At 42.1% G+C, this 18689-nt stretch overlaps 1 protein-coding gene across 2 annotated transcripts in view; it reads right to left on the minus strand.

The window, feature by feature from the left end:
* Positions 1 to 4586: 4586 nt before the first annotated feature.
* tmem117 (transmembrane protein 117) overlaps positions 4587 to 18689 on the minus strand; it is a 39927-nt gene continuing 25824 nt past the window's right edge. For both annotated transcript variants that reach the window (XM_079163600.1, XM_079163599.1), the window contains exons 4-8: positions 17434 to 17533; positions 14616 to 14713; positions 12181 to 12340; positions 8885 to 9014; positions 4587 to 7838 (exon numbers count right to left, since the gene is read on the minus strand). In XM_079163600.1, the coding sequence (XP_079019726.1) occupies positions 7177 to 7838; positions 8885 to 9014; positions 12181 to 12340; positions 14616 to 14713; positions 17434 to 17533 (1150 nt within the window). In that variant the 3' untranslated portion in view covers positions 4587 to 7176. The remainder of the gene's footprint in view (positions 7839 to 8884; positions 9015 to 12180; positions 12341 to 14615; positions 14714 to 17433; positions 17534 to 18689) is intronic.

Genomic DNA, 18689 nt, shown 5'->3' on the forward strand with positions numbered 1-18689 from the left:
CCTACTTTGTCCTGTGCCTCTGGAGATGCTAGTAATACTTGTATCGCAGAAGAGCACTTAAAGCTCCTAATATAATTATCTATCAGATCACAGCTGCGGACAAATGAGTTCAGCCTTGAGATGGCTTTATTTCCCTGCGGAGCATCCTCTCCCATACCAACTGATTCTCCGACTCTACCTGGCAGCTGCTTACATTAACAACCACGCAACGTAACAGGGTCCATTTTTTATTCCAGCACACTCCCACCCCCCCTTCCCCCCCAAAAAACTTTCTACCTCAGGTTATCCTGACTCTAAGCTCATCCCTGAGTTGAATGATAGGGCAGTGGGCAGTGGGCAGTTCACAGCGGCTGCTCGTAGGTTGGCAAGGGCACCATCTGGCCTGCTTTGGTCCAGTGGCTTCTAGCTGGTGGTGGCATGGTGCCAGTGGGCACCTGAGTAGTGGTGGCACAGCAGGGCACACTGGTCCTCCAGCTGGCTCCTAAATGTCCAATTTTCCATGGCAGTGCTGAACCCCTCTGCAACAGATGCCGGGACCCACAGGGAGTCCACTTCACTGCCTGTCCTATATTCCCCGTTAATGACCACACGTATCATTGTGATTGTGGCTGGCAAAGCAAGGCAACAGAGAAAAGTCAGTTTTAATTTAGTAGAGAGTTTAAATGTATTTGCATGCGATAGTAGTGTGCTTTATGGCAGTTTTCTTCATTATGTTTTCAGAGATCTTCCATTCTTCAAATGGCTCTAATTGGTCTGTGAAATTCACTGTGCTGCTAAAGAGATCTCTGAAAGAGGATTGTGCAATCTCTTGGCAATTTTCACCTATGCAGTAAGTATAGGGAAATGACATGAACAAGTATTTACTTGTCGAATATTTACCTCATATCACAGTGTAAACTCTGAGCTTTCTGTTTGTTCGTCGCAGTTTCCCGAAATGTGCAGGATTGACTTGAATGCACAAATATATAGAGCCTCAGCCAGAACAATAAGGGAAGTCACTTTGAATCGCCGTGTTTGTCTGTACGAAAACAAACACACAGACAAGTACAAATGCTCCACAGTCCCACGGTGCCTATATGGCTTTGTTTTCCGGATTTAACTGTGGCTGTAGCCAGAATAAGCAGGATGGCACTGGTTCTCTCTGCTTACATTTCTGTAATCTGTAAATTTGGCAAATGTTTTCTTTAGACCTCTCCAAATTAACAGAACGACAAATCAAACTGTTCTGCAGCTGGAGCTGTATCCTGATATTACATCTGGAGACCGGATATTGATGAACAGCATAAGTTTTGTCAGTTATGTTCGTGGTTCCCAGATGATGAATCCTCATGACTTTGTTGATCCCCTGACTTTTCCCGTAGGGCCACCATGAGGTTGATGTATTTTTGTTATTCGGTGTGATACCACAACAACTATTTATGGTCCCCTAAGGATGAATTGTAATAACTTGACCCATTTAGCACCATCAAGAAAAAAAAATACCTGCAAAATGAATGACCTTCCCATCAGCCTCAGATTAAATTTGTGTTTAGTGCCAATTACTAACTCTCAAACGGGCAGTATTGTTGCAGCATACTTCGACCCGATCATACTTGGAGAGAGAGATTTATTAGAATATGAAATGTGATTATTTATTACTGGAGGAATCTGAAGTTATGAAAAGCCACAATTAACCATCATCAGATTATTTTAACAATGCACATAAAAATGAAAAATATGTGGTTTCCTGCGGGAGACTGTGAGATACAGATCAAAAGCGAGTGAGTAAGCCTTGTGTTGTATTATTATATTATATTGTTGTATTATACTATTTCAAACTACATTTTGTTTTGTTTCCCTTCATTGTCCGAATTATTTCACCTCGCTGAAATGTGTTTGTTTTGTTGTGTTATTTCAGATTCCTACATCAAGGTTTCCAAAGTAAAGAATGAAATGAAATGCTCACAAAAAACTGTTGGATACTATTGGATATCTTTTGCAATTGTACAGCCATTTGTCTGTTAGATTTTGTGAGTGCTGCACATTTATGAGTCCGAAACTCTCTATTTTATTGTGTGCCTTGTGGGGTTCAAATGAAATAAATACAGGATTTATTAGCAAAAGTAGTAGGATTTTTCAACGGTGGACTCTATCACTGGCTGCTACAAAGTATTTCAGCACTGCAACAGTCATCACTATATTCTTCACTTGGTTTGACTGAAGAACAATTAGAATAAAACCAAATCCCCTTTCACCCATAGAAGAATATTAAGGCAGACATCATTATCACAAACCCATGTCGGGGGATTCAGTCCTCCAAGTGAGTTGTTGGATATGTTGAGAAATATATCCGAGCTACATGTTCCTCTGTAAGTTATCAGAAACCTGCAGAAGAAATTAGAGAGGAGTTATGTTTCCCTTGTGGCCACTGGGGACAGAAACCATCTTGGGCTCAGTGAAAGGACTGAGGGGGAAACCTGCTAGCTGGCTGGGACTGACTGCAGGGATACATTTCACAGGGTGTCCCAGAGTCACGGAGCTGTCAGCACAGAGTGATGGGCCATGCCAGGACATGATGCACTGATCTAATTGGAGGATAGCTCAAAGACAGTAGAGGAGATTGCAGTTGATCTGTAGCTGTGGCTCGCCTCCTCTGGGGGACTTTTCCGCTTTATATTTAGCTGGAGAGCAGTTGCATTTTTCAAACCTAGTTCTTGTGTCTTTTTTTGATTTGGTCCTAGAAGACATGTCAACAGAGCAACTTGTAAATAATGTGAAATGTTTCAAAAATGCCTCCAGAAAGACCTGGAAAAAAAGAAGCTTATTGTGATTAAAAGCCAAATGCAGTCAATCACGAATGCTCCCGGCAAAAAAAATGCATTCACTGCATTGAGTGTTCACTGAATCCCTGTTAACACAACATGGGCATAAGGCCTCAACACCCCACAAACATGTTTGAAAAAAAACGTTTCTGATGTGTTCTCTCAATTATGGCATGCTCCTCCAAAAATCAATATCTCATCTCTCAACCCAACGGCAGACTTGGAAGAGGCCTCAGTCAAACAGTAAATACTCTGACAATGAAATATATTTTCCCAGAAAAACAACAAGCAACTGACCTCAGGTGTTCAGCCACTTGGATTTCACACATCCGGGGGGGGGTTCATAATGTAACATGCAATGCACCTGGCTGACGTTCTTATTAGGGATAATGTCCAGCGAGTGGTGATGTAGGGTTCAGTGTGGCTGCAACTTCACTTCAGAGGATACCTTTACTGATGATGAACCGCTGCAGAGATTTAACCTGAGGTGTCATGCACAGTGGTGCTTTAAGCTAAATGCTAACTACAGCATGCTAATGTGCTCACACAGTCAAGGCTAACATGCTGAGCTTAGCAGGTTTAATGTTTTCCCAACACGTAGTTTTGTGCGTTAGTATGCTATAACTTGCTAATTAGCATTGAATACAAAGTACAACTGAGGCTCGTTAGCATCGTTGGATGGTTGGGCCTGGGTGGGATTGTGCAAGTTTCACCCATGAAGCATGGGAATACACAACTACCTTTTTCTTGTGTAGCATAAAGGGACTACATCTACATTTCGTTGTGCAACCCCTTGAACTTGAAGTCGACAGTGATTAAGTTAACTAATTCATGTAAAGGCAGTCCACAAACTTCCAAATGGCAAAACAAAGTGTATTGATTTATGCATCATTACATGCAAAATTACAAATATAAATCTCAAGGTGGCGCTGGAGTAAAAGTCAGGGGATCAGCAACATTAAGATTCGTCCTTTAGGTAATGTGAATATCTTTACTAAATAATAATATTCGTTGGAATACTAACCGTCAGACGGACTATTCTATGCACAGAGGCGTGCTTTTAGCGTGGCTAACATCGTAAAATATTTGAAGCACCTTAGAAATAACAATAATAGTAAATCTGTAGCAGAGCATTTTCTTCCCCGTGTTTTATCTTATTAATTATCTCACAGCGCCTTAGATTCTTTCAACAGCGCCTTGGAGAGTTCCCAACCCTGGTTTGAGAACCACTGCCTTAAACTAATTCTGTTCACTTTTCCTTCCTCAGACACTTTCAATCCAATCTATAACTCATTTACACGAATACATGTCCTGTAAGCAAATCCTGTCAGAGGAAAATAAAACGCATAACAAATTCAAATTGTTTCCCCCTGGCGTCTAAATCAAACGGCGGACAGGCCCAGAGCAGGGCTCGTACAAATCTGAGCCCGGTGTCATGTGTACGCTGGCTACATATTCAAGTGTCCTTGTGAAGATAGTATCATTATTTCTCATATCGCCGGTATTAATTGGGTCAGCAGCTGCAAGAAGCTTGACCTGTTCGGTTGCTTGGCAACAATTTCCAAAGCATACAGAAAAATGTCAAACTTGAACTTTTCTCGCTAAACGGATCAGCAACTCATCCTGATATCTACGGAATCTCACAAAGCGGCCCAAAGGAAACGGAGATAACAAACGTATTGATTTATTGGTAACACAAGGTTCAACAGACATACAGCACACTGAGCAAACACCGAGAGGAGATTTCCTGTGCCTGAAGAAAAAAGCACAAACACACAGGAAGTTAAGGAAGTGTCCGTTTTGCAACACAATTCAATGAAAACAGGATGAACAACAAAAGAGGAAACCCTCACTTTTAACCTAAAACACATTACATCACAAACAGATTAGACCCTCCTCAAGTCCAGAGAGGTGCTGCCCTTTGGTGAGACACTAACATCTAATGTCCTCATAGAGCTGTAATGTATAAAAGGATAATTACAGAAACAATTATGTTAAATAAATTGACCTCTTCACAGAATGGCCTTTGTCAAAGACAAGTGTAGCGGTACATCTACGCACTTCGCCAGCCTCCAGTGCACACATGCACACATTCACACACACTCAACGTGCACTATTAAGTATAAAACATCCTTTACAGACACAAATAGACAACTCTGCTTCCACAATGTACACACACACACACACACACACACACACACACACACACACACACACACACACACACACACACACACACCTACACACACACACACCTACACACACAGGGAGTCCGGAGTGTACCACCAGAATAATTATGAAGTTTTACAGCTTTATATGTATAAAATCAAGTAATAAATTAATGCATAAAAACTATTAATAATTAATGAATTAGAGGAACATTTAAATGGTGTATTAATAAACTACTTAAAAACGTGAGCAGAGTACCACCGAAAAATAGTTAAACGAAATCCAACCGGCAGCAGCAGCAGCAGCAGCAGCAGACGGAGGTCTGTCTTGAACTTTAAGACGTGTTCACACATCTTTAAGCTCGAAAGAGAAATATTCAATTCAAATGCAATTCTGAAAGGAAAACTTGAAATGTTAAAGCAGCAGGCGGATTGTGAGAAACATTATGATAAACAGGAATATGAGTAAATGGAATATAAAAAAAAAACGTTTTTTAAATACATTTTGTGATTACATAATTAAATGTACAATTTAAAGACAGAGTAGAAAAATCATTAACTGGCAAATGTTGATGATCTTTTAATCACTATCATTTTACTTTAGTATATAAATATATAAATGCCAGCAAATTTAATGAAATGATTTGAAATTGCCTTCTCGTCAAATTTATTCATCGATTATAATTAAACTGTAAATATTCTGGTGGCACCCCCCAGGCTACATATACTTAGAATAAAGTTGAACAAACTCACAGTTAGGTTGTTACGGAGCAAAAGATGTGGCTGTTTTTGATACTTTTTGGGGGGAAATCATTTTCCAGGAAATTATAGTACATTACAGTCCATTATAATGCAGAGTGATGCAAGAACACTTAATATCATTCCACTCTGTCGTTCATGAATATATCTCTTTTAAATTTGCATAACATCTTATGCAGCAATACTTATTCAAAAAACTGTATTATTTGGTATCGTTGGTCCAATTTCTATGCAAAGTACTGAATGAAATGTGCCAAACTTTTACAAAGCCGTACAGTTAGTAATGCAGTAATAATTGAGTTAGTATTTTGCACTTCACAGCAACTTCACAAAGAGCAAACTGTTTTTGGACCTAAAGCTCCAAATACTGTTTATGTATTTTAAAGAGACGTCGGCAGTGAAAAACTTTCAAAGCCAGTGTAAAGATAAATGCTGCAGGTTTCCGTTGCATCAGGGATTTTTTTTTTTACACCAGGAAAATGCTTCAAATAAATACTTTTTCATGCATTCACCATGACTGCGAAACTATTTCTAAGACTTTTAAGGTTTATCTAGACATAAAGAAGCCCTGAGCTTTGGAGCAGAAGCCTCCCCTGCACTTCAATGGCATGTTTATACCAAGGGCAAAACCACCTTTCTGACTCTGTTGGTATTCAGTCCAGGTGCAGCAGCCACATAAGCAATGATGAGGTGGCTTATTGGGTAACTATTTGATCTTAGCTGATTGCATTTATTATCTCTGCAACAAATAACAAGCGATGGCCTATGAATAAGTCATCAACGTACAATGATGTTCATGAGCATGTCATTTCAACAAGGAGTGAGAGTAAGGGTGACGTCGCACCAGAATAAATTAAAATGATAAAGTCTTAGGGTCAAATGAAGTAATTGTCTGCGTGTCATGAAAGCAAATATAAGACATCACTATAGTAGACTGTAACTAGGACATCTTCCATTTTGTTGGTTATAGTATTATATACTGAATGTTTCGATCTGTATCTGAAGATATTACATATCAAGGCACTAGTGTAGCAGTGATACAATAAAATCCACTTGACTGCAGTGTCAGGACTGTAGAAACACTCCTCTCATATAGGCACCAAAATAGTTTCCCGTGACAAAATTGAATTATGAAAATGCAAAATCCGAGTGAGCACCGTGTCAGTTAAAAGTTTGCATTCTGTTTTAAAAGAGGTTTGTTATAAGAATCGGTGCCGTTTTAGAGGCTTTTAAAAAGAGCGTTTTTTTTTTCAAAAATATATTCAAACAAATGCAACTGCATTCATGTCACATCACTTTGTCTCTCTCCTGAATCTCGCGAACAGTTACGGTCAGCTTCTCTTGCAGCTTCGTCTTATCCGAAGAAAAGCGACGGTTTAAGATCTTTGAGCTCTCCTTTTCAACCTGCCCACAGTTCTGTAGTTCAAAGTTTCAGGAGGTCACGGAGGTCACGGAGAGAGCTTATGGACATCAAAGGAGACGGCTGGTTCCTCCTGCTCTGCGCTGTCAATCACAATGCTCGGGTGTGTCTCTTGGGTTTCCATGGAAATAGTCGAGTGCGTGGACGGCGTCGCTCCGAAGTGCGGCCCGTCCACCGAGAGAAGCATGGGCGTTCCCGCTCGTTTCAGACTGTCGCTCATGGTCATGTGCACCTCCTCCGGCGTCACACCCATCTCCTTGCTGTACTCCGACGGCGACTTCCTCTTTATCCTCTCATACGTCTTGTCTTGGTTTTCCGTGAAGGTCTCGCTGTCCTGAAATCGCCCGAACCACCAAACGAAGAACCCGAAGAGGACGAACGCCGCCAGGCTCGGGACGAAGGCCAGGCACTTGACGTAGAGGCTGGCCCCGGTGTAGCGGCTGTGAAGGAACATGTCCCGCTCCACGTAGGTTAGGTTGCTGTCCGGGTTGATGTTGGTGGAGCGCCACTCATAAGTGAGAGTGCTGCGGTTGAAGAGGATGAGTGTTTCCGGCTCCTCCACTGTAAAGATCTTCTCCCCGGGCCCGACATACTGACCGTACTCGTAGGGCTGGTAGAAGATCTGGTTCTTCCACATGTTAAGGTCCAAAATCAGCACAAGGAAGATGATCCCGTAGTTGAACCACTTGCCTGTAACGAGACACGTCACTTCTGTTAAACCCAAACAAGGCTATCTTTGACAGCGAAGCAAAGAATAAACACGCATGCACTGTAGAGATAATTTCACAGACAGGCAGATTGATGTACAGCGCAAGCCTACTCCAAACAAGATTCAGAGAGCAGAGTCAGACAGATAGATACGCTGTCACCTTCGTTTATCATGAATCCCTCTCCCTTTGCATATAGCTCACGCATTAAGGCAGATCCATTTGTAGGTGCTACTTCCTCAACAGTATCTTCTAACGAGATCACTACATTACCATGAGACAGCCATCTACCCGGGTTGACTGATAGCAGGCCCGATGTCTCCCCGGGCATACGTGACACCTTTCCCTTCCTTTCCCCTGAGATATGCTGTTAATAAGCTTTTAGTTAAACCAATCACGTCGCGCCGGAGCCATTTCCATAATGCTTAATGGATATGCAATGCATTAGGGTTAACAACCTTTCTCGAATCACTGAGCGTTTGAACAGCTTAACATTTAGCACGGGAACATTGGTTTTGCCTTCTCTTTATGGTTGTGAGTCGGCGTGTGCACGCAGCGGAACAAAATGGAGAAACCGGGAGGACGGTTCCGAATGGGAAATACACTCGCTCTCCGACAACATTAAGACACGGAGATGAGCGATGAGTCTCACGCGGCAGGGAGGAACACGAGGAACAGGGGAAAAAAACGCAGTTGCAGCGGCGGAGCCACCTGTGTGCCACATCAGCTACACATGTATTATAAATGGTTGCTGTGGTTCAACCATCAAACCGTTTCCCCTACGGAGGAAAAGGGAAAAGTAGAGCAGGGAAAGCATTGTTGGTACTCACAATACAATTGAGAAATAGGCCAAAGTATGAGTATGTCTCGCTTTTGGGCCATTTGATTCCTTTTTACTATTTAATCAGTCAATGAAAATGGGTGTTAGTTGACTTTAAAAACTATCTAGTAATGCTAAAGACACTTTAATGAAACAATGAGATGACGCCGTCGCTTGTATGCAGCAGCCGTGCACGTGTCCGCCCGTACCTGTGATATGAATGTGGTACTCCTCTTTAAAGATGCTCTTGCAGACAGGAAGCTTGACTTTGACATGCGTTGTTGACATTCCTGGTAGATTCATATCCAGGTCACCCATGAAGTGAGGGAACTCCCAGTCCTGAAACAAACACACACACACACACACACACACACACACACACACACACACACACACACACACACACACACACACACACACACACACACACACACACACACACACACACACACACACACACAGCCTGGATTATTTTACGCCTGTGGTAATGTAGCCTCAGCTTCAGATTGAAATAACCACATTGGCGTGACAAATGTCAGCCATGTATCGTGCTTTATTGGGTGTTGAACACTGAACTTTCTCATATTAGCTGATGTTAAGTCTCTTCGTGCACTGACTGGAGGTCAAACACGCCAGCTGCCGTAGATTGTAGACTCCACTTTGTGTTTACAGGTTTGTGGAGTGTACTAATGTGCACTGGGATTTCAACTTGTCAGAACACATCAAGAGGCCAACCAAACTGACATGTAGAGGCTGCCCATGCCCTGTGGTGTCGCGTGGCTCTTTTTGCTCGTATGTGGTTATATGTGGTGGCCAGTGGCAGTCACTACTCTTGATAAGGTATCCGCAAGAAATAAAGAAATGAAAATCAAGTGAAAGAAATACATTTTTACAGATGGCAAGAACATTTAGAGAGCATGTCTTTCTCAAAATGTGTGTCCTGTGAAAACAATGTATTTCCTAAACAATAATGTTAATGATTTTTTCAATGCATAAAGGAACAGTTTATGTGAAACATCACAGAATTTGAATATATGTGTTTTTCACTGGACAGTGATGAAATGTAGAAACTTGTGCTTCAGTTAGTGTGTGTTAAGAAAATGAATAATGTTCTATCTTACACGCTTTTCCCAAAATAGTGTAAATGACTTTGTAACATCTGATGTTGGAAATAGTTGAGAATTAAATGTCTGTTATTGTAAATAAAATGCTATAATTGTGAGAAGCATTATGATAGGCTTTATTTTATAGTGACTAAACTGCAACTGTTAAAAGTGCAATATGTATATTTTTTATATATACTCTACATTAACTTATGTAACTGTATTTAGTCACTTTGCATTATGAAAATGTGTTATTAAAAAAGGCACAGATGAAACTAATAAAAAATAAAAATCACACAAAGACTGCTGGGAAAGAAAATTAAAATGTTTAAAAAAGTTTCTTTCTACTGAGCTGACTTAATCATCTTGCAAATGAGCTTCTATCTTCTCTATTACAGGAGAAAAACACACGGTAAACGTAATTTCAGCATTTTTCATTTTTGATTAGCTCCATTTCCCCTCGGTTCCCGTTATTTGCACAGAGCTTGCTGCATCACACTACCACACGTCTACATTCGCTGTATCCTCATGTGATCCAGAGTCTCCCAAGCCACTATCTATGAGCAGCATAACAGCTTGGTGATGGCCCCCTGGATATTAATTAAGTCCTCCACTCCTCTTCCATATCTGCAGTATCTGTTGCTACAGCACTAACAGGCATGGCATTTAAGCCATGCACCTCCCTCCCACGAAATAATGAGTCTCTGCTAAAACATATATAGGAAGAGTACACTGGCAGTGTGTATTGGCATATCGTCCACATATGTAAATGTCTATTTTCATATGCAAAGGACGTCGAAATCTGACATTCAGCTGGGAAATGCAGAAAAAAACAGTTCATCCACAAAACTGTCGAAATAGTAAAACCCAGCTTGGAGGCATATCCAGACAGGTCATTAATTGGAGTATTAATTAGTTTGAGAACAACAACAAGCATGTTTTCTCATGGAGGTGAGAGATTAACTATGGCCCCCTGTGCTCTGAGATGGAGGTGAATGAAGCTGTAGGGGGGGGGGGCTAAATGTGCGGGTGAATTTTGATTGACCGGTGGAACGTAGCGACGGCCGACCAGCGCATGTGCCGCGTAGCAGCGCAGGCTAACTTGACTCGTAAATAACTGTAGTATACGTGCTTGCTGTACACTGTGCGGAAAATGAGAAGGGCCCGTCGTAAACAAATCCATGCGGGAGCAGTCGGACCAGATGTCTCGGGGAGTCAAGCGGAGATGTCAAAATAGGGAAAAGTGTCCATCACGTCACATCAGATCAGTGGCTGTTTCAGAAGGAAAGCTGGCCTCAGCAAGACACCAGCATTGTTGTGAGGAAACGCTCGCATACTGTAGGCTGAGCCGTTTCTCTGTATCTGCATAATCACAATCATTGGGTAAATAAATGAGAAAAACACCACAGTTGCGAAGTAATTACTGGCCGGAGCAGCCAGAAGCCTTCCTTAAAATAATGAATTGTTCCAATAAATAAGTCTAGAAATCACTTTTAGTTCCAACTCCAGTTCTAATACATATTACCATGGTAATTATAGGGGTGTCCTTGCCAGGTTTCTGTTGAGTGGTGTATTTGTAACACTGGAAGATGCTCTCCCGTGCAGCCTCTTGGTAATAAGCATAATCCACAGAGTAGACACGTATATTTAGGAGACAAATATTAGCCTTGCAGCGTGTCCTCTAATACCCACCAACAAGGCCTCGTGAAATATGGTCATTAAGCATTTGGAGAGGCCGTGTTGAATTAGGCTCGCAGTCAAGCCACATACATGATTGGCCTGCGGTTCTGGCTCCTGGCTGGAGGCGTTAAAAAAAAATTAAAATAAAAATAAGGCCTTCTCTCACTCTCTTTCTCTTCAATACAGATATGTGGTTTTATGTTGCCCAGCAAATACATTTGCATATTCATGAGCCACTGACACAGGCTTTATTGATGTACACTCTCCTGTGGGAGAGAGGACATCGGGTTTGGGAAAAAAAAAGGGTGAAAAGAGAAAGTGAGGAAAAACTCCAATCTTGTGAGTCATCATTAAAGAAAATAAACTTGGCTCACAGGGGAGTCGGGGAGGAAAGGGTGAGTTCATGGCTGAGGCCTGGGAAAGAGGGATGGAGGGACTTAAAGAGAGGAGATGTAAAAGAGTAAACAACAGTTTGTATTTATCTATGTATTTGTGGGTGTATGTATGTGTGTGTGTGTGTGTGTGCATGCTTTTGTATCCATGCCAACTGAGAGTGATCAAACACCCCTCTCGCTGCTCTGTGCCGCAGTGCCCCATTGATGAATAGGAGGGGAGGGAGGGATGGAGGGGGGGAGGGACGGGAACTGGCAAGTTGGGTAGCGAAGTAAGCCAAGAAACCTCCCAGCTCCCTTTTTTTAATTGGCCTCAGGGGAGCGGTCTACCTGCATGACAATGAGAAGGTCGAAGACCAAGATGAAGGAGGCCAGAAAGGCCCTGGAGACCTCGTCGCTGGGCAGGAAGCCTCGGTTCAGGTGGTCCCAGCTGATCCAGTCAGTACTGATGACCAGAACCACTACCGACGTCAGAGAGAAGAGCACTGTCCTGCAAGGAGAGGAGAGGAAGAAGGGAAGGATGAGAGGAGGAGGAGAGGAGAGTAGAGGCAAGAGAGGAGAGAAGAGAAGGAAAAGAAAAGATAGGAGAGGAGAGGGTAAGGAAAAGAGGAAAAGGAGGAAGAGGAGAGGATGTAAGAAGAGGAAAAGAGAGGAGAAGAAAGGAAAGAAGAAAAAGTAAGGAGAGGGACAGAGATGAGAGGAAAAGAGAAGAGTGGAAGGAGGGAACGAAGGTAAAGGAAACAGAGGAGAGGCAATTGGAAAAGACAAGAGGATGGGAGAGGGAGTAAAAAGGAGGGAAGCAGAGGAGAGGGGATGAGTAAGGGGAAGGAAATAAAGGGGGAGAGAGGCAGAGAGACAAAAGAAAAAGGAATCAGTGAATGACGCACATTAAAAAGTACAAGACCTTGAAAAACGTTTAAATAGATCCTCAAAATTCCAAACTACGTGATTTGATCAGTTAATATTGTATATCTCGGAAGACAAACAGCTCCGCTTCCTCACCCAGGTGAAATACAAGAAAAGATAAATCAGATAAATTCAGTTTCTCTTTTCATGGACTCAATAATGTATTGAACAACAATTTTACCTGGACTTGAAAAATGGCAGCAGATAAAGCTCCCAGGAAGATGAATGTGCAAAAAAGAAAACGGTGTCTGTTTGTGGATGCAGAGACAATGCAATTCAAAACCCTTCTGCATATACATTTCCATGTATTTCCATATTTAACATTGAGCCGAACTATTCCATTCACCTGCATGCAGCAATTGCTGTGTTTTTTTCTTTTTCTGCAATCTTTCACACTCTCTGAATTGTGTTTATGTCACATTGCTGTAATTCTGCATTAACTGTTTGCTGGGAATTTTCTCCGCCATCGGAGGAGAGGCACATGGAGAAAGGCTAGTATTATCCTCCACTGTGCATTGTGTCTCAATGTCACCCAGTGATTGCTGTGCGGTTGTGTGCATTCTCCCACCACACATCGGCTGGCTGCATTGCAGAGAGCGAATGCCAGCTCACATCCCATTTCAGCTGGAAGGGAGATGCATTTTTAGGGTTGTATTATTCCACAGTGAGATTATTTTCCCTCAGCTATGGGCCCATTTTTTGTCGCCGTCTTTTACAATTTGCCACGACCCTTCAGCGCATATTGACAAGCTGTATCCTGCAACGCATTTTATCAATCATATTTCCAGCTCTGAATTTCAAACGAAAGCTCATCAAATCCGGCATTGATTGGGACAGTGTGAGTCGGGGGCATCCGTCAATAAAATGAAGGGCTGCGGAAAAAAAAGTCCGAACAATTCGACTGCTTGCATTCTAATCGCAGGTGAATCAATTCTGCGAAAGGAAATGTTAAACGCCGCAAGACCAGCAGTCTTTGAAGTTTGAATCGTCTATGTCCTGACCTCTCTGTGTACATATCAAACTGTTTCAACCGTATCCTCTTCCCCATGTCCTTCACTTCTCGTCACGACCCTAAAGTGAACCACCGGAGAGGAATTCGCACGTCGCGTTTGACTGACAGCACTGAGCCACTTCGGTGAATGAACACCGCACTGGTGGTGTAATACATCAAAACAGGGAAACGCTTCTACTCGGTCGTCTAGTAATGGCCGCATCAGACATGGTTTGCAGCATTTGTTTAGCAGTTATTTAAGGGTCACAGCTTGTGGTAGGAGAAGTAAAAGGCAGGGCTATGGTTTGCCCCGTGACCTTGCTGTGTCCATTGATTTTCACCCTGTTCTCCTAATTAAAGGTGCTGACACTGAGTGAGGGAAGATTAACACGGCTATTGACTGCGTGTAACCCTGCAACGGGCTGGATGGACCACATAACCCACACATGTGCGCACACACAAACACACACTACAGAGCCTGCTAGGAATGTATAATGCAGTTTAGTAAGTAAGTAGGGAGAGAAATTGATATGAAATCTTATGTGCATGCAGACACAGACACACATGGCCTCTAAAGATGCAATGATTACCGGTTTTACGATTGACTACGGCCAAATTCATGATTTGAATTATTAAAACCGTGTTGGATTAACGCCAGTGTTTTAGGCAGAAGTCTGTTATGGAATAGTGATTCTCTCCTGTTAATAGCTGTCTGCGAAGTCGCGCAGTGTGTGTACAGTTTAGGCTATTTGTTGGTGAACAACTCCTCAAGACCCAAGCCAGGTTTGTCCCATTTCTCTTTATAATTGTTTTATGATATTTTCATACCGTTTCATCTCGAATGGTCTCACGGAGTTTATCAACGTACCAGAAGAGAAAGATCCGGTTGTTGCCTTGCTTCCAGAACCTTCTGGCTGCTTTGCCCCAGTCTGGGTAGTGCTGATCCTGGAGCATCATATCTGTCACCTGCAGAAAGGAACAAATGTACTGAATTACTTATGAGGAATAGATGTAGAGGATGTTCTGCCAGTTTAGCTTAGCTTTCCATAAAGACAGAAAACGGAGGCAAACTGCAAGCCTGGCTGTGTATAAAGGTAATATTCCGTATATAAAGAACACTAATTAACATCTTGTTCCTAATCAGTGCAAAAACCCAAGTTCAGTTAAGTTGTGGCTTTATAAATGGGGTTAATGCTACACTGTTTCCTATTTCCTACTCCCTTCCTGGAAGTTACTTTCATCCATCTTTTGGTCACCAATACATTTGAATTATAACCTGTTTTATGAATATAATTATGTGAAATGGTGAACAATTCCAAATGACACAGGTTATTAACACACACAAGACAAGTGATTATATGTTATTTATGTTCAACTATTAAATAATTGACACTGAATAACACTTCATCTGTGATTAAACACTAATGAGTCTGTAATAACCTTCAATAAATATTGACTTGTTTAATTATTAGTAATGTCTTTCCACTGCCTAGAACAGTTGGTGAGAATGTTTTGATTCATCTTAATGTCATTACTAATAATAAATAGTAGATTTTCCTAAGTGGATACAGAGTCGTATCAGAGAGCGCGTTATACACAAGTATAATAATTCCCCCTGTGTTCTTTGAGCGCGAGCCACTGCTGCAGGAGCAAGGTCAGTTCGTCAATAAAGCGCCTCGCTGCAGTTACTGTAGCTCATGTTGAGAAAGGGATTTGAATCAGGCAGCGTGTTCGAGATGTTTCTGCCGTGGCAGCATTGTGGAAAAACAGACACTTCCTGTTCGCTCATCTCGTGAAGACACACTGTAAATCTGCAAGGCGAGGGAGACGCAGAGGTCATCTTCAAAGTGCCTTGTTGAATTAATCAAATGTAAAAAAACCTTGTGGGTAATTTCTGGAATCAGCACTTTGACTTGGCCCAACTTTTTTTCTCTCTCTCACACACACACACACACCCACAATCTCGCCGTCTCCCTGATTCACCTTCTCACTTGCTGCTTCCCCTGTCTCCCTTCTGACCAGACTTCTACATTTCCCTTTCCCCTTCACCTCTGTTTCTTACTCCTCCCCCTCTGCTTCCACCCGCTCTCTTTCTCTGCAGTATGTACTCTAGAATACTAATGTGACCGGTGAGGGAGCTTGTCAAGTTGTCTCAGCTGTGTGCATGTCGGTGCCAAGAGCCCCACTCCTCCCACCACAGGTAGTCCACTCCCACTGGAGCTCTCCTCCTCTCTTTATGTTGACAAATGAACAGAGGTAGGTTTCTCCTCCAACACACTCTGTACCTCCCTGTGCATTCATTGTTTCCTCCCTGACCCATCTTAGATCAAACTGCATGTTACTCTAAGGATTTGGTAGCAGATTGGACTGGATCGGCACAGGGAGCTTGTAAGGGTGGTGCCTTACGACGGTTGAGAGAATACACCTGACCTAGTATTTAGAGGAGTGTGTGAAGAATGGCTGAACCATGTATCTTCCATATGATTTTTAATATACTTATTAAATTAACTGTGGATGAATAAAACATTTAAGTTCAGCCTGAGCTGACAGAGGACTGTCATTGTTGCTAATTAGCTAATCTAAAAGGGTTTATCCGTCGTACTTTGGCCCTAAAAAAGAATCTCCAATCTATCCTCTCAGACTTGGCTCAGAGTGTGGCTGCAGAGTTGGTTGTGTGTGAGGGTTAAATCCCGTGCATGGACAGTACAGCAGTATATCCATTAAATTCGGGTTTCATTAGTTGCAAAAATGTAATAATCACGGTTGTGATTTGGATGTTTTTTACTTCAACATTATTTACAAGTCAGAACATGGTAATTATGATAAATCAAATAAGACATGTAGATGGCACAATAAATACTTCATCAGTCACTGCTGTGCTTTGAGCTGAATGCTAAAAAACAAACATGAACATACAATTAGCAAGCTAACAGCTAGCTAATGGCTAACGTCCGATGATACCGGATGTTAACATGCTGACGTTTTGCATAACACTTTGGTATCATAGTATCATACATCGATACTTTTTCGGACCGGCAGGCATTTGTCAATATCAACAACTGAAAAAAAACTATTACATTTGAGAACCTGACCTTGCATTAAATGAAAACACATGGTTATATTCAAAATATATACTTCTTCCTACTCCTTTTTGGACATGTAATATATATTGATTTAGTTTATTAAGAGTTTGCTTTATACGTTTACTGTGCATTTTATTGTTTATTCTTGTTTTCTTTTCTAGTTATTCGTTGAACATGTTGAACATGTTGAATAAAGACAATCTATCTTATAGTTGCGATGGAAAAACAGTATCAAAAATGGTTTAGCATGTTGATGTAGCCTACTAATGTTTTGCAATTTAGCATCTTCAACATGAGCTTTTATCTCAAAAACAGCTGCAAGAATTCTAATATTGAAACGGGTAGTTGAATTAAGAATTATCTTGTAATGAAACAATTGGAAATGTTGCCCTGTTGGAACTTGATGATAAGTTAGAGAATCACCTAAACATTAAGATTCATCATCTGGGAACCATGAATATTTGCACATTACCAAACCATGCTGCTAGTGTGGCGCTAAACATATCATTTCTTATCAGTGCTTTTAATAGTGCAAGATTACAATTCTAAATTGAATATTTCCCTTCATAAGTGCAAACTTCTCTAATGTCATTGGAACCTCACCATCCAGGCAGTGACAAAGTCTCCCATCCACGTCCCCACTGCAGCAATCTTCATGAAGCTCTCATTCCTGATGCCCATGTAGTCCGTCACCATGTGAGGCCTGTGAGGAAAGAAGAGCAAGAGTGAAAAGGACATACAAAATGAAGTAAATGTTATGAGGGTAGTAAAAGGAGGCAGACACGGAAGGGGGCAACAAGACTCACAAAACGAGCCAACAGAGGGAGAGTCAGTGCAGGACGAAGAGAAAACGGTCACTGCCGCTAAGTATCATGATACCAGCTGTCAGAGTAAATCAATATCAATCTGATCCTGTGAAAACAATGAGCGATGGCTCTACCTTCCGCAAAGCCCTGAGGATTGTAAACAATTTACGCCAGCGCAATGGAGTTTATGCACTTGCACCGCTTTCATTTGGTCCTGTAGTGTTTGGCAAATTATCCATTTGTTTGGCAAATTTGTCTCATGTCTAGTCGATTTCAAATCAACACTGCCACCCCCCCCCCCCCTCTATTAATGCACTAGATCTGACTGAGCTCAGTTAACATCAACTGCAGCAGCACAGAAGCAAAACATAGACTAGGTCAAGACATGCCATTAGTGAGACAATCTCACACGGAATAGTATCTGATAAGAAATGACATGCTTTCTTTTGGAGTCCTAGTTATCCCTTCATCTCTGTACAGTAAGTGAAGATGAGAAAGCTTTGGTTCAGCCCCACAAACCCACCCACACAACACACTCACACACACACCACATCACTCTGTTTTCTCCAGGTAATGGCGCAGGGAGGGAGGAAAAGTGGGTCAGTCGCCTCCTATATGGGACCCGTGCCGGGGAGAGAGGGGGAGAACAGAGGGGAGCGAGGAGGCCTGTTTGATCTCCTGGCAGCAAGTGTCTTAGAGGCTGAGTTGAGCAGGTGGGCACCCATCACCCCCCCCCCCCCCCCCCCCCCCCCCCCCCCCCACAGGTCACAATCATGAATATAATAGACGGCGATGGATAGGGCTCTGGCTGTGCTTTCAAGGGGTCGTATTTGAAGTCAATGGCTCCATTCGTCTTTGTTTTCCCCCGGTCATTTTCTGGCCGCCAGCAGACACCAATAAAAATGTTTTCTATTGCACAAAGAGGCTCTGGAAAATCTCCCCTAAAACCTGCTAGTGTACATTTCATTTCCTCTCTCTCTATAAAAATGCTTCATTTTCATTTCCTTTAGCTGATTGCATTATGAGTTCCATGTGGCGCGCTGTTCACTTTGT

Source organism: Pholis gunnellus, assembly GCF_910591455.1.
Source record: "Pholis gunnellus genome assembly, chromosome: 7".
Classification (NCBI taxonomy): domain Eukaryota; kingdom Metazoa; phylum Chordata; class Actinopteri; order Perciformes; family Pholidae; genus Pholis; species Pholis gunnellus.